We start from the raw sequence: 21845 nt of genomic DNA, 5'->3' as shown, positions 1-21845 counted from the left end.
TACATTGTGTAAAAAGGATAGGTGGAATAACACCAGGTTATGTCTGCCAAAAGCAAAAGTTGATGACATTGTAGAGCAGATATCATCTTTGAAGGACACATGGGTGATATTGTTGGATATGTAAGCACTAATGACATTAACAGAATAGAAGAAGTGCAGAGTTACTAAACAAATAAGACATTAAAAAAAGTTAGTTAGGGTTAAAATCGAGTGTCTGAAATTCTGCCCAGACACGATAGGAGGGAGTACATGATAACTACCTTGTCAATCAGTTCGGCCCTGGAGAGATTGTGCAAGGCTCATGGCATAGAATTTTTCTACGTGTGGTCTGTGCTTGTTAACAGCAGAGACTGCTTCTACAGAGAGGGGATACACTTAACTAGAAGGGGTGCAAGAATGTTTGCTGATTTTATCAAGGCAGTGTTAGGTGGGTCAGGAAACTACTAGCTAGCTTGAGGGGAATCACAGACTAAAATATTAACATTAATCACAGGCAGAAGTGAAAGTGATTCTTGCACTGCTTCTATTACACTGAACAGCAGTTTGGAAATCAAAGTGCTGAATTTCAGGGGCTAGTGGAAGTCATCATGGAACAAGTAAATACATGTGTGATATTGAGTGGCCAGATAAATCAGAATGTCTTAGAAATAGAGTGGCCAGTAAATCAGAATGTCTTATAATGGGGGATTTTAACTTCCCAGATATTAACTGGGACTTTTGGGTTGGTCATTCACACATTAGGGTAACTAACGGTAAGAACAGGTGCATGTATATTTGCATATACACCAATGCTAGGAATACAGTAAATAAATTTGATGAATTTCAAGTGCTGGTCACGACATCAAATATTGATCTTGTTGCAACGTCAGAGACGTGGTGTCACACAGACATAAGTAGTGCAGAATTGGAATATGGGGATTACATCGTGTACAGAAAGGATAGACAGGATAAAAAGGGAGGAGGGGTTATGCTGTTAGTTAAGAAAAACAAAATCTAACCAAGTGCATCCAGTTTGCATAGATGGACGGTGCCATGTTCAAACACACGTGACTAAACACCAAACAAGTCACTGCTTTACCAGTGCTTAGTCACTGGTAAAGCAAAAATGAGAGTAGGAGTGTGTTATAGGCCTAATGACTCTGATGAGTACAACGAACAATTGTACAGAGAAATAGAGTGGCCAGTAAATCAGAATGTCTTATAATGGGGGATTTTATCTTCCCAGATATTAACTGGGACTTTTGGGTTGGTCACTCACACATTAGCAAGACTTTTGTGGATTTATTGGATGATTGTTTACTACAGTAGCATGTTTGAGAGGCAACCGGAGTAAGTAATACTTTTGGTTATCAGCAGCGATTATTCGTGCATTAAGAATTTGAAGATAAAGGAACCACTGGGTGGCAGTGATACAGTGTACTGATGTGGGATTTACTGAAAGACATTACTACCATCATGGGTAAATGGAAGGGTTTTTGCTTTCGTAAAAGTGACTACAGTGATCTCAGACAGTTTTAAATTCTATACAGTAGGACCAACTGATGATGTTAACAACAGCAAATTCTAAATGGGAAGCATTCAAGGATTTTCATACCAACTAAGAAATACTGTTCAAGGTTTAGGTTTAAATGGATGTCAGATGAACTAATGAGACTCGTGGCAGAGAAGAAAAATGTATGGGACACATAAATTATCAGGAGACATGGATGAATATGGTAGATATAAGCTAGTCTGTAATAAAGTCACAAAGGAGGTTAGTCAAGCAAAGGCAGATTACGAGAAATCTTTGGCAAAGGAAGGGGAAAAAAAAAAAAAAAACAGCAGGACTCCCTTTATTATATAAATTCTAAAAGGAAGGGGATGAATCAGGCTGGTCTCTAATTGATATCGATGGTTTGACTATTGATGATCCTGTGCAGATAGCTGACAAACTGAATGAGTATTTTGCATCTTTTTCATTCACACATGAAGGATTCTGTACGAAGTGGAGGATATAAGCTTATTAAACTCTAACAGGGAGCTTAATGATTTTGTGATAACTGACAGCAAAGTGGAGGAGAAATTGTTGAAGTTAAATATAAGAAAGGCACTTGGAGTGGATGGGATCTTTGCAGTTATCTTAAAGGAGGTGGCAAAGGAAGCAAGTAAACCCTTAGCCATAATTATGAGAGCATCCTTGGACTCAGGGGAAGTCCCCACGAACTGGAGATGTGCAAATTTATCTCCAATTCACAAAGGGAGATGGATCTAAGGGTCACATGAGTAATTACAGGCCAGTTAGTTTAACTTCTGTTCTGGGGAAAATAATGGAGTCACTGGTTAAAGATGCATTGCAGGATCATCTAGAGAAGACTGCAGTAATAATTTGGACACAGCATGGTTCTGTTAAGGGAAAGCCTTGCCTGACAAATGTGATTGGATACTATGACGTGGTTACAAAGGAAATGGACGCAAAAAATAATTTTGATATCATATACTTTGATTTCAGGAAAGCTTTTGACACCGTTGTGCATAGAAGACTATTGTACAAATAGGAGCAGTATGGTATTAAGGGCAAGTTGATACAATGGATAAAAGGGTGGTTGAGTGGTGGAAGAAAAAGAGTGGTAATCAATGGATGCTGCTCTTCTTGGACTAATGTTATTAGTGGAGTTCCCCAGGGTTCGGTGTTGGGCCCACTGTTGTCTTGTATATTTATCAATGATATTAATGAAGGTATATTAGGCTTAATGTCGAAGTTTACAGACGATACAACGGTTGGCAGGGTTAGTAATGGCAGCGTGCTACTGCAACAGGATCTAGAAAATTTGGGCAGATGGGCTGAGGAACCACCGGGTGGCTGTGAGTTTTCCAAAGGATGTCCTATTCCCTCCCTAGTTAGCAGTTCCCATTAATCCATTAACCCTTAATATCCCAGAAGTGGCAACTGAAGTTTAAAATTGACAAATGCAAAGTACTGCATATGGGTAGAAAACGAAAAAGACGTGGGAGTAATTGTGCAGTCAGATATGAAGTTTTCTGAGCAAAGCAGACAGGTTGCCAGAGCAGGTCATGAGGTATTGTCAATGATATACAGGAATTTAGCTAGTAGGGAAAAGGAGGTGATTATCCCCTTGTATAAGGCAATGGTCAGACCACACCTTGAGTACTGCATACAGATCTGGAGGCCTCATTTTAGGAAATGATGTAGAGCTACTGGAATGAGTACAGAGAAAGGAAACAAAGGTTTGCTGTTACCACGAAAGACTTAAGTTCTGCAAATTGCAGTCAGGAGACTGGGCACCTGTGATGATAAGGCCTTGAATGGGTAGAGCATGCTGAATTCTGATGGGATTCTTCCGCTTGCTCAGATTATGAACCTGAGGGGACATAAATTCAAATTAAGCAAAAGACGGTTGTAGAATAGATGTGTGGAAATTTGCCTTTAGCTAGCAGGCGGTTAATTGCTGGAACAAACTTCCATCTGTTGTTATGGAAGCTGATACTTAAATAAATTCAAGGAGGAACTGGAAAAACTTTTAAAGGGAATGGATGTGTGAAATGTTTTTTTTTTTTTTTTTCCCCTGATGTTACATAAGCTCATACACTTGCTTTCTTGCATCGCATGCCTCCATTACTATTCCCTGAAAATTACAATCTACAGAAGTTCAAGTCTAATGTCAACAAATATCTTCTTTCATCTTGTAAACACTCAACCCACGCACAGTACTAAGTATTATAGGGTCTAATACCTTTCGTGTTTGTGGTTTTCATAAAAAAAAAAATCGAGGAATGGTGTTCATTTGAACAGAAGAAGTGCAAGAGTCTTTGCTGCAGTTATCGAGGAGATATCAAGGGTTAATGGGAACTGCTAACTAGGGAGGGGATAGGACATCCTTTGGAAAATTAACTAGACCCATATTAAAGTTCTACTCACACCCTCTTGAGAATATTTGTGAGATCTCAATATAATGTGCAGAGAAGAGATATCAACTGCATGTAGTTATAATGGATGTGTAAGGGTAAAAAATTTAACCTATTCATATGGAATGCTAGCAGTGTTGTTAATAAACTGAGTGAATTTAGGCTGCTGGTCATGTTGTCTAAAACTGATATTATATCTCACAATTTCTCCATGTCTTTGTAGAAAACAGGGAGAAAAACCTGTTACCACTATATAATCATAGTGAATTGGCAGCTGGATCTTTTTCGCTAGTGGAATGAATTATAAGAAAGTGTGGTGTATTTACTGATATTTCTTTCACTCTGGAACTTTTTTGTTATTTATTTTAGTGGTAACATCAGTATTGGTGTCACTGTTTTCTGTTTGGGACTGTGTTGGGGTCTGAGAAGAAAAGTTTAGTTTAAATGAGAGAAATAAAAGCACTTCACTTTTGTAAAGTTTGAATCTATTTATTACCGATAGAAACTAACAAGCATGCATTTCAAAGATGTTTTCTCTCCTGCTTCTTCAGTAATTGAGATCTTGCTAGTACAGTCACAAAACACCAATAGAATAAAATAAATAAATAAAAAAATACTTATCCTCTTTCAATGGCACATAAACTGTGTGAACAAATTCAGAAAATTATCTTACTTATACTAAACCTGAAAAAACATTTGTACAGATTCAACGTTAAAGGAAAAAGAAATAAAAATAAATTATCGATTTAAAAAATCAATAAAATGATTTGGTTTTTCATCTTACACTTAGTATAGACTAAACAGAACATTTTTTTTTTCTCAACTCGAAACGTCCACTGATAACAACCTGAAAAAATGGATTTTATATCTATACAGGGTGATTCACTACCAGTGCGGCAAACTTGCAGGAGGTGTAGGGGGCACAAAGACGAATCGGAATCACATAGCATTGCAGGGTCTGAAATGCCTTCGTCATGCGGTAGAGGACGTTGAACGGGAGGTCGCATAAACAGCAATCCCGCTGGAAGTCAGCATTTGCGAACCGGTTCCCGAGGCAGTAAGATGGACAAGTATTCAAACGTTGAACTGGCCGACATGCACCTCGCATATGGAGCTGCGGACTGTAACGGGCGCGCCGCTCTGCGCTTGTACCAGGAATGTTTCCCGCACAGGCATGCTCCTCCTCATACGATTTTTGCACGTGTGCACGGAAGGCACCATGAATTACCTCTTGTTCCACGAGAGGTACCATGAATCGAGAGCGAACGACAAGGACGCGAGATAATGAGGAGAATGTCCTACGTCTTGCAGAAGGCAATCCGAGTACGAGTACTCGAGCGATAGGCCAACGATTGGGTATTTCCCAATCCACTGTATGGAGGATACTGTCAACAAACCAAATGAGTTCATACCATCTGCAACGCGTCCAATCATTGGAGCCTGCGGATTATCCACTCCAGAGGACTTTTGCTACTAGGTTTCTTCAACAGAAACGGTTTGCAAATGCTGACTTCCAGCGGGATCGCTGTTCACGCGACCTCCCGTTCAACGTCCTCTACCGCATGACGAAGGCATTTCGGACCCTGCAATGCTATGTGATTCCGATTCGTCTTTGTGTCCCCTACACCTCCTGCAAGTTTGTCGCATTGGTAGTGAATCGCCCTGTATAGAGAAATATGGTGTACTTGTCTGTCAAAGCTGTACACATGCAATTACTGTTGATGAAGAGTTGTTGTTATTGTTGTTATTTGGTTTTTAGGAGCATTAGCAACTAAGGCCATATTGCTCCAGGGATATGCGGTGGTCATTCCCTGATCTTTCCGCATTCTCCGTATTTGGTGGTCACGGGCTCGAACCCCAGTCTAATCAAGAAGCGTGTGCTACGCACTGCTGCTCCTTCCCACCTGGCTACGGAGGCGCCTGTTGATGAAGAGGACGACTATCATGTCGGAAAGGCATCAAAAACCTTTCAGATGTAGTAGTCATTGGAAACACCAGAAACAATCATTGTTCATACACCATATCAGAAAAAGCAGGCTCAAAACCACTACAAGTGCTGTGCATCAGCAACTGGTTTAGCTGTGTTCTATGGTTGACCTAAATTCAAGTTATTCCATCTTATGAAAACTGCATATATTAAGATTCGTCATTATTTTCTACTCCTCCAGTAAACAAACAGTTCTTGTGTTCCTGCTTGTGGGATCTATGATGAAGAAATGCTTTACATACAGTAACACACACACTGACAAATGACTCTATATGGTCCTTGCCCTTGTGGTTAATTCTTGGGCAAACCTGATAGTTCTGGAGAACACTACCAACTATTTTAATATCTCTCCATAAAATTATAGTCTTCTTGCTGATGTTCAATTTTGGCATGGCTAACTGCCTTACACTTGCATTATGGTGCTTTGAAAGTTCTAATATACATTGTACATTAAGTGCTACTCTATGGTTTTCTTCCTTGTCCACCTACTTGTATTCAAATTTGTTGAGCTTATTTTCACATGGCATTTAAATGTCATTATTTTATGCAGTTTCATTTACATATGTGATACTGCATAGCCTGCTACAATATTTACATAGTACATAATTTGTGTGAAGTATTTCACACAAATTATGTGTGGCATTTGACAGCATTCCAATACTTTTGGTAACATAGCTATATCCAAATGTACACATCTTTCTTCTGTAACCTATGACAGTGTTTCACAATTTAACTAATTGTGTGGCTGCTGGCTGCTCCAATATTCCAGAAATTAAATCAACAAACTAGCCTGACTCGCCCATTGTACATTATTTGCACATGCAGGCATTCAGCTCAAGAGAACATTTGTTTCTGGCAGTTATTCTATTCTCATAACCATATAACAAGAACTATTTACTATTTGTCCATAAGTAGGAAATAGTTCTTGTTTAATAGTATTTCTGAACTAGTCTTTCTATTTTTTGCACTGGCCTTTTTTACATGTTAAACAATAATACAAAAACCTTTTACAGTACAAATCTAAAATTCACAAAGCTATGACTGGTATCATGCAGTGGCTATTCAGAGAACTAGTAACAGTAGCAACTTGGAGGAATAGCATGACATGAAATTCATTTGGTGCAACAGATTTTTAAAAATTTTATTCATTGAATAAAGAAACTGGTAAAAATTTAACGATGAAGAAAATTTACCTTCTCATACTTAGATTTTAACATTTTCAAAGTTTCAGGTTTTGCCTGCAGTCCTGTATTAGGATGGTACACTCTGTAAAATCTATCTTTGTTACTTCTATCCCTTTCTCTTCGTGTTGTATCAGAAACTACCAAGATAACTCTTCTCTTGTTAGTACGAGTCTGAAAAACAAATTAAATATTATTATATGATCTGCTGCAAATTATATGAAATACACTGCAACAGAACAGTAAAAATTCCCAACTTGTACAGTAATATAAACAAAGTTGAAAATTTCATAAATTTATAATTACATCATTCTTATGATGTAACAATAATTTTTAAAATAAGAAGAATGTTTAAATACATCATTCTTATGATGTACTAGGGGAGGTTGAAAAGTTTCTAGCTTTCATAAAAGGAATGCTGGAAAGTTGTGAAACTATTTATTTTCAAACATAGTCTCCCCCTTCAGTCAACACACTTTCTGGTGCAATCCACTAACTTTTGTAACCTGCTCAAATATATCTGCATTCTTGCTAAAATGAATCTTCTAGACTTGCACTGTACTGAAGATCAGGCTACCATCACCTTATATAATAGGATAATCATATCCTTATCCCTGCTGCCAAAATTTTTGTACATCATTGACAAAATTGCATAACTGTCCTAGCAGCCCATCTGCACTACTCAGAGAACATGTGTGACTGCACAATTACCCCCAGGTCTTTTTTGTTCTCCACTACCTACGTGTGGTACCGTACGATATGTTATTCTTGGATTACTGCTACTCACATACAGCACCTTGCATTTGTCAATGCTAAACTTCAATCACCTCTTCTCAGCCCACCTGCCTAATTCTAGGTCTTACTGCAGTAGCATAACTGATTTCTTTCATTAACCAATCTGTTATCTAGTGTCTGTTTGTGTCTATTTGTTGTTTGTTTGTTATTTGGTTTTTAGGAGCATTATCAACTAAGGCCATATTGCTCCAGGGATGTGTGTTGGTCATTCCCTGACCTTTCCGCATCCTCCGTATTTGGTGGTCACGAGCTCGAACCCCAGTCTAATCAAGAAGCATGTGCTACGCACTGCTGCTTCTGCCCACCTGGCTACGGAGGAGCCTCCGGGGATATGCGGTGGTCATCCCCGACCTTTCCGCATCCTCCGTATTTGGTGGTCACAGGCTCAAACCCCGGTCTAATCAAGAAGCGTGTGCCACGCCTCCTGCCCACCTGGCTATAGAGGTGCCATCTGAAAACCTAGACATTAAGCCCGATATGCTGTAATCAGTATCATTTATAAATATTGAAAACAACAATGGGTCCAAAACTGAACCCTGGAGGGAGTAGAGGACTCAGATAGTTTTTAAATTCCGTACAGTGAGATCAACTGATGATGTTACCAACAGTGAATTCTAAATGGGAAGCCTTCAGGGACTTAATTTTGGAAATTAAGTTTCATTTCACACCTTTTCATTCCAACTAAGAAATACTGTTTAAGGTTTAGGCCTAAACAGATGTCAAATGAATTAATGAGTGGCAGAGAAGAAGAATGTATGGGATGCATATAAAGTAGCAGGCAACACAGAAGCCTATGGCAGGTATAAACTAGCCTCCTCTGTAATCAAGTCACAAAGGAGGTTAGGCAGGCAAAGGCAGATTATGAGAAATCTTTGGCAAAGGATGCAAAGAAAAACAGCAAGGAGTTCTTTACTTATGTAAACTCTAGAAGGAAAGGGATGAATCAGATTGGACCACTTAACATAGATGGATTGACTATTGATGATCATGCTCAGGTAGCTTGATAAACTGAATGAGTATTTTGCATCTGCATTCATACAGTAGGAGTTATTCAATGAAGGGAGTGCCAGAAGTATCAAACGCTAATAGGGAGCTAAGTGATACTGTAATAACTGAGAGCAAAGTGGAGGAGAAATTGTTGAAGTTAAACATAAGGAAGGCACCTGGAGTGGATGGGATCTATCCAGTTATATTAAAGAAGGCAGCAAAGGAAGTAAGCAAACCCTTAGCCATAATTATGAGAGCTTCCTTGGACTCAGGAGAGGTCCTCATGGACTGGTGGTGTGCAAATGTATCACCAATTCACAAAGGAGGTTCAAAAGATGACAAGTAAATACAGACCTTAGTTTAACTTGTGTTCTGGGGAAAATAATGGAATCACTGGTTAAAGAAGCATTTCAGGATCATCTAGACAAGACTGCAGTAATAGTTAAGACACAACAGCATGGGTTTGTCAAAGGGAGATCTTGTCTGACCAATTTGATTGGTTACTATGATGTGGTCACAAAGGAACTGAATGCCAAAAATAATTTTGATATCATATACTTGGATTTCAGGAAAGCTTTTGATACTGTTGCACATGGAAGACTGCTATACAAATTGGAGAGGTATGATACTGTTGCACATGGAAAACTGCTATACAAACTGGAGAGGTATGGCATCAAGGGTAAGCTGCTCCAGTGGATAAAGGGATGGTTGAGTGGGAGACAACAGAGAGTGGTAATCAATGGACCCTGCTCTTTGTGGACAAATGTTATTAGTGGAGTTCCCCAAGGTTCGATGTTGGGCCCATTGTTGTTTTGCATATTTATCAATGCTAATATTGATGAAGGTATATCAGGTTTAATGTCCAAGTATGTAGATGATACAAAGGTTGGCAGGGTTGTTAACGAGGTAATGACGAGTAATGACAGTATGCTACTCCGACTGGATCTAGGTAAGTTGGGAAAATGGGCTGAGAAGTGGCAATTGGAGTTTAACATGATAAATGCAAAGTACTGCATATGGATAGAAATAACCGAAGAGAAACGTACCAACTGGGTGGTACTACACTCAGGGAAGTGGAAAGTGAAAAAGATCTAGGGGTAATTGTGCAGCCAAATACAAAGTTCGCTGAGTAGTGCAGATGGGGTGACAGGGCAGGTCACTGAGTCTTGTCAATGATATATAGGAATTTTGCTAGCAGGGACAGGGAGGTGATTATCCCGTTATACAAGGCAATGGTCAGGCCACACCTAAAGTACTGTGTACAGGTCTGGAGGCCTCATTTTAGGAAGGATGTAGAGTTGCTAGAATGAGTACAAAGAAGGGCAACAAGATTGGTGAACTTAAGCCTTTCTTACCAAGAAAGTCTTAAGTTCTGCAAATTGCAGCGACTGGAGAGTAGGCACTTGCGAGGTGATCTGATTGAAGTGTATAAGGCCTTGAATGGGTTGAGCAAGCTGAATGCTGATGGGATTCTTCGTCTTGCTCAGACTAAGAACCTGAGGGGGCACAGTTTCAATTGAGGAAAGATATTTGTAGAATAGATGTGCAGAAATTTGCCTTTAGGCAGTAGTTAATTGGTGGAACAGACTTCCTTCCATCTTTTGTTGTGGCAGCTAATAGCCTAAATAAATTTAAGGCTGAGCTGGACAGGCATTTTGAATGAATGGAGGGATGAAATGGGAGATTTTTTTTTTTTTTTTTTGCTTGGCTGATGCTGCATAAGCTTGCTTTCTTGCATTGTACGCCTCTACTAATGCTAATATCAATCTTATCTAGTGGACCTTTGTGGCTTATCCCTTTCTTTCTAGAGTTTATATAAATACAGAAATATTTTTTAATTTCCTTTGCATTCTTTGCCAGAGACTTCTCATAATCTGCCTTACTTTGTTTCATTCCTTTTGTGACTGGATTGCAGACTAGTTTATGGCTAAGTTTCTGTATCCCATTTATTTTTATTCTTTGCCACAAATCTCATCAGATCATCCAACATCCATTTAGGTTTAAGCTTTAAACAATATCTCTTAGTTGGTTTAAAAGACTGAAAACTTCCAAGATTACTTCTTTGAATGTTACCCATTTACAATTTGCTGCTGGTAACATCATCACCTGGTCCCACTGAATAGAATTTCAAACCTATCTGAACATGGATAAAACTATCCAAGAACCCGGGGTGGATGGAATCTATCCAGTTATATTAAAGGAGCCAGCAAAGTAAGTAAGCAGGCCCTTAGCTATGATTATGGGGGAATCCTTGCACTCAGGGGAGGTATCCACAAACTGGAGATGGGCAAATGTATCTCCAATTCACAAAGGAGGATCGAAAGGAGACATGAGCAACCACAGACCTGTTAGTTTAACTTCTGTTATGGGAAAAATAATGGCATCACTGATAAAAGACGTACTGCAGGATCATTTAGACAAGACTGGCACAGCATGGGTTTGTTAAGGGGGAACTCTTGTCTGACCAATTTGATTGGATAATACGATGTGGTTACAAAGGAACAGGATGCAAAAAATAATTTTGATATCATATACTTGGATTTTAGGAAAGCTTCTGATACTGTTGCACATGGAAGATTACTATACAAGTTGGAGCAGTATGGTATTAAGGGCAAGCTGCTACTATGGATAAAGGGATGGCTGAGTAAGAGAAGACAGAGAGTAGTAATCGATGGAGACTGCTCCTTGTGGACTAATGTTAGTAGTGGTGTCCCCCAGGGGTCCGTGTTGTGCCTATTGTCGTTTTCTGTATTTATCAATGATACTGATGAATGTCTATTAGGCTTAATGTCCAAGTTTGTAGATGATACCAAGATTGGTAGGGTTTTTAATGACAGTAAGCATTGTATGCTACTGAAACAGGATATGGAAAAGTTGAGCAGATGAGCTGAGAGGTGGCAACTCAAGTTTAACATTGGGCGATTCCATGTCAAGTGGCCTAATTTTGAAGATGGTCCCTGCTTGACCACCTTCAATTTTGTTGAAACTTGGTGTAGATGTTTAAACAGGTTTTCAAAGCATTCGTGCAACAATTCAGTTCAAAATATAGCATGTTTGAGGCACCAGCAACTTTTTTGTGGAGATCACTTGTGTTTTAAGTGTGTGTGTGGTATGGTTGTTTATTGGTGCATTAGCTGCTATGGCTATAGTGTACCTAGTGTGTGTGTTTTAAGCAGAGCAAATCACAAAAATTTTTCACGTTTTAAGTGTTACTGTTGCACAATGGTGAGAGGTAGTGCTCTGAAACTTGGTATACCTAGTTAACTTTTGGCAGAGAATGCAAAACGTTTGGTGTGCAGGCTCAAAAACCTTCACATTTTTTTACAATGCAGTCTAAAACTGGCACCAAAAATTTGTCACGACAAATTTAAGCAAGACTTAAAAGTCATAAATTTGAAATAAAAATGTTTGGTACCTTCTTTGGGCATTCCAAACATCTGCATGAATTCAGCCCAACTAAATATGAGCACTTATACTTGTTTGCTGACCGAGATATTTTCCTTCAAAGATAGTCAAAATTTGATCTATCTTTAGGGTCAAATATCTTAATGTGGGACACCTTCAATTCTCTTGTTTTTGCCACCACTGGAAAGAGCAGAGTTTCAGCTACAAGAATCATGGTTTTTCAGTTTTCTGTCTTGTTACTTAAGGCCTAAAAATGGCCTTAAACATTTTATATTTTCCACATAATATTTGCATACTTATTTGATGGTGAAGTTTGTCATCTCAGTAAGGACAGAAATATTGCATTTACAAGAGTGAAAGCTTCTGTAATTACTCTGCCCTTTGGTTTAAGGAGAAAGGATATATTGGCAATGCACAAAAAGATCTGTATTTTTTACAATGGGGGAGTGCAAATGGCAAGAAAAGAAATTTCAAGAGTTTCTTTAGTGCAAGTTCCAAAGCCTGAAAAGTGGTCTTTATTCAGGATTCCAAGCATAAAGATGATGTTCTATTGGTTTCTAAGCTTGAAAGAAGTTATAACTGCAACAAAATTTATTTAAAATGCAATACAATTTGAAATAAGCAAGTGAGTGTGAAGATATTGAATCAATGCCACATAATGGACTGGAATTTTTCACTGATGGTTGATATTACTATTTCAGGCAAGCTATATTGTCTTCCCATTGTTGCTGTTTGGAGCTGGAAGATTGGCAATAATTTGTTATTCAGGAATCCAGCAGACGTCTTGTCTAGCATGCTAGTGAAATGAGCGAGCTGCTCCATGAGGATGCATGAAATTTACCAATACATCGTGTTTTTCAAATGAAATTTCACAAATATTTCCAATCCACCAATTATTGTCATAAATACAGGCAATGTATTGGCCAGGTTGTAAATTAACAATTGGCACATATTGAATATTGGTTTCACTAGTCTGATCTACATGAGCTACAAATGATGATGGTGTGTCATTTGATACTTCGCAAACATGAATCTGTCTTGCATCAATAAGAATAATGTGATGATTTTCTCTTGTTCCAGCAATAGTATGACCATCTATGAATCTTTTCTCTTGAAATGGCCTTACTTGTTAAATTTCCTCTTTAGAAACAGAACAGAATTTTATTTCGGTCACATGCATGTCACAAAATTCAAACATGTTTCCTGGTGTCGGGATTTGGTTTACAGTTGAGCATTGGAGACTTGCACATGCTGCCAATCTTTTTATTTTCCACCAATTCCATCACATGGTGACTTCCCATGGATAGTGCCAAAGAAATTCCAATCAGCACTGATATCAAAATTCTTTTGATGATGACACAAGTTAATAAAATTCTTGAAATTGTTGTACAGAACCATCACTGAAGTAGTAAATGTGCCTGATTTCTGTCACAAAACTCTACAAATATTCAATTAAGTTGGTTAACATGCACTGCAATTGTGGGGTGTTGAAGGCAGTCACTGATTATGCATAAACTTGTAAAAAATGACAAATGGATGCAATGTAGCTTGGCTATTCTCCAAGTGGAACCCTTGAACAGCGTCTTGCACAACAAATGAATAATTTTCTGCAAAAACCATCAAGATGACCAATTCTCCTGTCAATAGGCTTTCCTTTGTTGACTTCAAATGATAGCTTTGATATTTAGCAATGTAGTGATGACAGGAAAGGTTAAATATCTTTGTAGTCAACTCTTCAATAAAATCTTCTGTTGTTAATTGCTTTGTGTCCAGTTATCTCTGCCAGTGTCTATCCATTGCTTGAATTCAATATCTTCTGGTTCATTGTTTTCAAAAATATTCTCTAGAAACTTTTTCGCTTATCTATTCTGGACATTTTTCGCACCGATGAAGCATACAATCTTTTGACTCCAAATCACAGACTGTTTTACCAATGAGCACCTTGTAATCACATTCAACAGGACTTGCTTCTAGCATTAACTTGACATTTTGATGGATTGTGCATATACATACAGAATGTGTTCCTGGTGCACCAACTGTCACACACCACTTGGGTCGAAGTTAAAAAAATTTAGAAAATCCAATGTCAGATCCATTTCTATCTTGATAAGCTACAAACATTTCCTTCAAGTTGCTGAGTATCAGTTGCTTTTGCATTTGCATTCCATCTGCATTTCTAATGGAAATATAATCTTTCTTTCCAAGGCATATCCAACTAAATTCATCATCTTCAAAAAATTCATCACTTTTGCTTTATGTGATCATGATTTCTTCTTTTGCTTTAAGTTTTCTAGCTTTCTTGACCATTCTTTCTGAGACACTAAACTCTTCCACTGTTTTCTTTATGGACCAACTAACTGAAGCTAGTGATAATATTTGAAGTATTTCTGAATGACTTGATACCATCAACTTTTCCTTCAGCAGCTCATTGTAATCTAAGCAATTTCCACCACCAATGACTTGCACTTAGCTCCATAATGTCATTTGGATTCATGCCACCAATAGATGCAATTTTACTGGCAATTACATCTTGTACTTGACTTGCCTTCCTTTTGGCATAGCCTTGTGAGTCTCTCTTAGCCATTCAATGAAATTTCAGAGGAGAAATACCAATAGTCATCAAACTTGTGTGTTCAAGCTTTCAGTCACATGCACTTTGTCATCATGGTCTGATCCAGATGAAGTTGATGTTCCTGTTGTTGCTTTTCAACTGTTACTCTTTTTGGCATGATGGGCACAGCTTCTGGCTTGGTTTTATGTCTACCTTTGTTAGGTCTTTCAGATCTGCTATTGACAAATCAATTGGTTTTAAACCTTTTTTCATCATATGATTTTTCTTCTGGAAAGGATTGCAACATGAATGCTGCAAAAATTCAAATTTTGTCATAAGCAAAGCTTCATGATGTAGACAAATTGTGTTTTCTTCACCCAGTTTTAATCCACAATGTTGACCTATCAGCTGTTGTTCTTCAAATTCAAATTCTTTAAATAATTTTAACCCAGTTTTGTGTGTATAGGATAGCACATGACATTTAGAATTATCTATATGACTGATGGCACATGAGTCCAGCTTATCTCCAGCAAAATCTAATTCCATGACTTTAATGCTGACTAATAAGAGGACGTTTCTGCAAGCAATGAAAACTTAACTTTATTACAGTCAAACAATAAAAAACAGAGGAACAAAATAAACAAACTGTTCATCATGAAGATAGAACACATTAATAATAGCATGGTTCAAATATCAGCTATTTATACTTTTTTTTGTATGATTCTAGAATATTCCAGAATTGTAGAACTTTCCAGTGGTGGCAAAAACGAGAGAATTGTTGGTGTCCCACATTAAGATACTTGCCCCTTAAAATAGGTCAAATTTGACTTTCAAATTCCGAGTCATCTTTGAAGGAAAATATCTCAGCCAGAAAACAAGTATAAGAGCTGATATTTAAGCTGAATTCATGTAGTTGGTAAGTGGAATGTCCAAAGAAGAAGGTAGAAAGGGTTTTTATTTCAAAGTTATGACTTTCAAAAGTCTTGCTTAAATTTGTTGCGACAAATTTTTGGTGCCAGTTTTAGACCACATTATAAAAAATATGAAAGTTTTTTGTGCCTGGACACCAAAAGTTTTGCATTCTCTGCCAAAAGTTAACTAAGTACACCAAGTTTCAGAGCACCACATCTCACCATTGTGCAACAGTAACACTTACCTTTGAAAATTTTTTTGTGATTTATTCCACATAACACAAGTGACCTCCACAAAAAAGGTGCTAGTGCCTGAAGCATACTATATTTTGAACTGAAATTTTGCACAGCTTCATTTGAAACCTGTTTAAACATCCACACTAAGTTTCACCAAAATATTGATGGTCGAGCAGAGACCCCAGGCTACTTGACATGGAATGACTCCATTGACAAATGCAAAGTGCTGCATATGGGTAGCAGTAACTCCAGACTAACATACTAACTGTGCAGTACTACACTCAAGGTATAGTGGAGATTGAAAAAGACCTGGGGGGGTAAATGTGAAGTCAGAGAAGCTCATGGGGTATTGTCAATGATATATAGGAATTTTGTTCATAGGGATAAGGAGGTGATTATTCCCTCGTATAATGGTCAGGCCTTCAGTACAGGCAGTTGTCGCTTTATGACTTCCCGGGTTTACGAGTTTTTTTCCCCCCCCAAGTAACAAGTAGCAACAAATCAAAAATATGAATATTAATTGCAAAAATTTACTGCATTTTTTCAAACCATGTGCATAGCTATACAATAGCGTTCCTCGCTATACGATATTTATCTGTTCCAGAGACACAATCGTATTGTGAACCCAATAACACATTGTTTTTTGGTAATTCGTTCCATGACCTTGGAAGTTGAAATTTTTGCTATATAACTCTCTAAAAGGTAATTTTTATAGTGTAAATTGTATTAGTTACCAACTCAAATCATTAAAGTGCACTACACTTTCATTGTTATCATACATTCTGTTATAAGAACCAATTTTGAACGGCTTTGTGATATTTTTCTAAAGCACATTTCTGGAGGTCACAACCAGAAAACAATAAAAACAATTTGCACTTTCCAGTTTATTGGGCTTTTCTGTTACTACAAGCAATTATTAACAGGTAGTAAACTCCATGTTATTACATTTGCGAAAATACCGATAGCTGGAATTGTGTGTTTTTTTATGTTATTATGGTGAAATGTGTTTACTGAAATTTTCAAAACGTATAAAAAACAAATTTTCAGAACCTTCTCTTCATTCCTTGTCGCTCCGTGCAAATTGTTTTAGTTGCAATTTGTGCGTTCTGTTAAAAAATGCTTATGCAATGCTATTGAAATTTATAAAGAAGAGAGAAAACTATATTGGAAACAAACACCTCTTGAAGCATTTCCGAAGAAGACGACTCCTTGAGGAACAAACCAACGAGTGCTGAGCCAATAATGAGTGATCAACGAGTGTGCATTTAGTCGACGATGATGAATAAACATTCTTTAACATTTGTAAGTCATAAATAATTTCTTTATTATTATAATTTGCTTGATTTTACAGGCTATGTTTTCCTTTCTTTGGATAAATCAATCATTGTTTAAACATAAACTAATTAGCTAACTAATTTCATTGCTGAGAACATAACCCCTATTTTTCACATTATGTCTATGGGTAATAAATTCCTGCTTTACGAGCATGTGATAGGAACGAATTAACTTGTAAAGTCGGGAACTACCTGTACTGCATACAGGTCTGGAGGCCTCATTTTAGGAAATGATGTAGAGCTACTAGAACAAGTACAGAGAAGGGAAACAAAATTAGTGAGTGGAACAAAGGGTTGCTGTTACCATGAAAGACTTAAGTTCTGCAAAGTGCTGTTGTTTGGTTTTTAGGAGCATTAGCAACTAAGGCCATATTGCTCCAGGATATGCGGTGGTCATTCCCTGACCTTTCCGCATCTTCCGTATTTGGTGGTGACGGATTCGAACCACGGTCTAATCAAGAAGCGTGTGCTACACACTGCTGCTGCTCCTTCCCACCTGGCTACTCTGCAAAGTGCATTCTGGAGACTAGGCACCTGTGATGTGATCTAATTGAGGTGTATAAGGCCTTGAATGGTTTGAGCAAGATCGATGCTGATGGGATTCTTCTTCTTGCTCAGATTCTGCACTCGAGGGGGAATAAATTCAAATTGAGGAAAGACAGTTGTAGAACTGATGTGCAGAAATTTGCCTTTAGCCAGTGGGTAGCTGATTGCTGGAGCAAACTTCCATCTGTAGTTGTGGAAGTTGATAGCGTAAATAAATGCAAGGAGGAACTGGACAAATGTTTAGAGGGGAATGGATGTGTGAAATGGTTTTTTGTTTGGCTGATGCCACATAAGCTTCCTTTCTTGCATCATAATGCTCTACTGCTACATTTCCTTGCAGCATTACTGTTAATATACTAGTTTGTGTATCCCCAGATATCAGTTTTCTGATCCAATTAACACTGCCTTTATTTCATCAAGAAATATTCTTGCATCCCTTCTATTTAAGTTTATTCTATCTTGTAAACAGTCTCTTCTGTTAACAAGCACATGCAGATGCACAATTTTTACCCCATTAACCTTTCACAGTTTATCCAGTGCTGAATTGATTGACAAGACTCTCATCATTTACTCCCTCATGTGCCTGGACAGAAGACAGCAAAGAGAGAGGTCATTATAATTCCTAGTGAAAGTATTCTTACACAGATAGTACTTCAGAACTGTCCAGCAGTCTCTTAATATCATTTGTTTTCTTTTAAATTATTCAAATTAACTTTTTAATTTCACTGATGAAAGGTCACTGATGAAAGGTCACTGATGAAAAAAAGGTCAGGTCACTGATGAAAAAAAGCAGTGAATTAGGGTTGAAATTGAAAGTGTCTGCAATTCTGCCCAGACACGATAGGAGGGAGTATATGATGAGAGCCCTGTCAATCAATTCGGCCCTGGAAAGATTGTGCAGGGCTCAAGGGGTAGAATTTTTTTCAGCCTGGTCTGTACTTGTTAACAGGAGAGACTGCTTCTACAGGGATGGGATACACTTAAATAGAAAGGGTGCAAGAATGTTTGCTGATGCTATCGAGGCAATGTTAGGTGGGTCGGAAAACTGCTAGATTGGGGGGATACAAGGACTAATAGATTAACAGTAGCCACTGGCAGAGGTGAAAGTGATTCTTGCACTGCTTCTATTGGAATGAGCCGCAGCCTGGAAAATAAGATGCAGGATATTTCAGAGACTGCTGGGAATCATTGGGGTACAAGTAAACACATGGGTTGTGTTAGGGTAGCTAAGAAAAAGAACAGGTGCATGTATACTTGTGTGTACACCAATGCTAGGAGTTTAGTAAATAAATTTGATGAATTTGAGGTATTGCTCAAAACATCAAAGGCAGATATTGTGGGGATTTCAGAGACGTGGTGTCACACAGATATAAGAAATGCAGAACTGGAATTTGGGGAGTACAATGTGTACAGAAAGGATAGACAGGATAGGAAGGGAGGAGGGGTTATGCTATTAATTAAGAAACACATAAAATCCAAGGAAGTGAAGCCAGTCGACATCGCTGGACAGTGCAGTGTCGAGTCAGTTTGGTGTGACATAAGCATTGGGAGATCAAAATTGAGAGTAGGAGTGTGCTATAGGCCTAATGACTCTGATGAGTATAATAAGAAACTGTTCGGAGAAATAGAGTGGGCCAGTAAATCAGAGAGTCTTATAATGGGGGATTTTAATTTCCCAGATATTGACTGGAATTTGGGGGCTGGTCACTCACACAGTAGCAAGGCTTTTGTGGATTTATTGGATGATTGTTTTCTACATCAGCATGTTCGGGAGGCAACTAGAGGGAGTAATACTCTTGATTTGATTATCAGTAGTGATTCTTCATGCATTCAGAATCTGCAGATAAATGAACCACTTGGTGGCAGTGATCACAGTGTGCTGAAGTGGGAGTTACTCAAAGAGGTAACTACCATTAGGGGTAAAGGGAAGGGGTATTGCTTTCGTAAAGACGACTACAATGGACTGAGACAGTATTTAAATTCTATACAGTGGGATCAACTGATGATATTGCCAACAGCAAATTCAAAATGGGAAGCATTCAAAGAACTTATCGTGGAAGCTACTAGGCTTTACATACCAACTAAGAAATATTGTTCAAGGTTTAGGCCTAAATGGTTGTCAGATGAACTAATGAGGCATATGGCAGAGAAGAAAAATGCATGGGATACATACAAATTAACACGTAACACGGATGCCTATGATAGATACAAGTTGATCTGTAACCAAGTTACAAAGGAGGTTAGGCAGGCGAAGGCAGATTACGAGAGATCCTTGGCAAGGGATGCAAAGAAAAACAGCAAAGAGTTCTTTACTTATGTAAACTCTAGAAGGAAGGGGATGAATCAGATTGGTCCACTTGAGATCGATGGGTCAACTGTTGATGACCCTGCTCGGGTAGCTAACAAACTAAATGAATATTTTGCATCGACATTCACACATGAGGAGTTATTCAGCGAGGGGAATGCCAGAGGTGTATTCAACTCTAGCAGTAAGCTAGAGAATCTTGTAATAACTGAGAGCAAAGTGGAGGAGAAATTGTTGAAGATAAACACAAGAAAGGCACCTGGGGTGGATGGGATCTATCCAGTTATATTAAAGGAGGCAGCAAAGGAGGTAAGCAAACCCTTAGCCATAATTATGAGAGCTTCCTTGGACTCAGGGGAGGTACCCATTGACTGGAGATGTGCAAATGTGACCCCAATTCACAAAGGGGGATCAAAGGCTGACACAAGTAATTATAGACCTGTGAGTTTAACTTCTGTTCCCGGAAAATTAATGGAGGCATTGGTGAAAGAAGCACTGCAGGATCATCTAGACAAGACTTCAGTTATAGCTAGGACACAGCATGGTTTTGTTAAAGGGAAGTCTTGCCTGACCAATTTGATTGGATACTATGATGCAGTCACAAAAGAACTGGATGCAGGGAATAACTTTGATATTATATACTTGGATCTTAGAAAGGCTTTTGATACTGTTGCACATGGAAGACTGCTGCACAAATTGGAGCAGTGTGGCATTGGAGGCAAGTTGCTGCTATGGATAAAGGGGTGGTTGAGGGGGAGAAGACAGAGAGTGGTAATCAATGGACACTGCTCATCGTGGACTAATGTTATTAGTGGAGTCCCTCAGGGTTCAGTATTGGGGCCTTTATTGTTTTCTGTATTTATAAATGATATTGATGATGGTATATCAGGCTTAATGTCCAAGTTTGCAGACGATACAAAGGTTGGCAGGGTTGTCAAGGACACTACTGACACTATGCTGCTGCAACAGGATTTGGAAAGGTTGAGCAGATGGGCTTCGAGGTGGCAAATGAAGTTTAACATTGACAAATGTAAAGTACTACATATGGGAAACAGCAACCCCAGAGCAACGTATCAACTCTGTGGTACTACACTGACAGTGGTAGAGAATGAAAGGGACCTGGGGGTGGTGGTGCAGGCAGATATGAAGTTCTCTGAGCAGTGCAGACGAGCTGCAAGAGTAGCTCATGGTGTATTGTCAATGATATATAGAAATTTTTCTAGCAGGGATAAGGAGGTGATTATTCCCTTGTATAAGGCAATGGTCAGGCCACACCTAGAGTACTGTATACAGGCCTGGAGGCCTCATTTCAGGAAGGATGTAGAGCTGCTGGAACGAGTACAGAGAAGGGCAACTAGATTGGTGAATGGGACAAAGGGGTTCTCTTACGAAGAAAGGCTTAAGTTTTGCAAATTACAGTGTCTGGAAACTAGGCACCAGCGGGGTGATCTGATAGAGGTGTACAAAGCCTTGAATGGTTTGAGCATGCTCAATGCTGATGGGATTCTTCCTCTAGCTCAGAAAAATCACCTGAGAGGGCATAAATTCAAATTGAGGAAAGACAGATGTAGGATAGATGTGCGGAAATTTGCCTTTAGCCAGCGGGTGGTTGGTGGGTGGAACAGACTTCCATCCCTTGTCGTGGAAGTTGATAGCCTAAATAAGTTTAAGGCTCAGCTGGACAGGTATTTCGAACGAACAGA

The 21845-nt window shown here is 38.6% G+C and overlaps 1 protein-coding gene across 4 annotated transcripts in view; it reads right to left on the bottom strand.

Annotated features, from left to right (window-relative positions):
- Window positions 1–21845, bottom strand: part of LOC150081714 (protein strawberry notch homolog 1-like) — a 374252-nt gene that overhangs the window by 19085 nt on the left and 333322 nt on the right. For all 4 annotated transcript variants that reach the window (XM_090378820.1, XM_090378821.1, XM_090378819.1 and 1 more), the window contains exon 26: window positions 7084–7245. In XM_090378820.1, the coding sequence (XP_090234946.1) occupies window positions 7084–7245 (162 nt within the window). The remainder of the gene's footprint in view (window positions 1–7083; window positions 7246–21845) is intronic.

This window comes from Mastigoproctus giganteus, chromosome 8 (assembly GCF_048544385.1).
Source record: "Mastigoproctus giganteus isolate SK-2022 chromosome 8, ASM4854438v1, whole genome shotgun sequence".
In the NCBI taxonomy this organism is placed as follows: domain Eukaryota; kingdom Metazoa; phylum Arthropoda; class Arachnida; order Uropygi; family Thelyphonidae; genus Mastigoproctus; species Mastigoproctus giganteus.
This window is presented reverse-complemented; position numbering and strand designations above follow the sequence as displayed.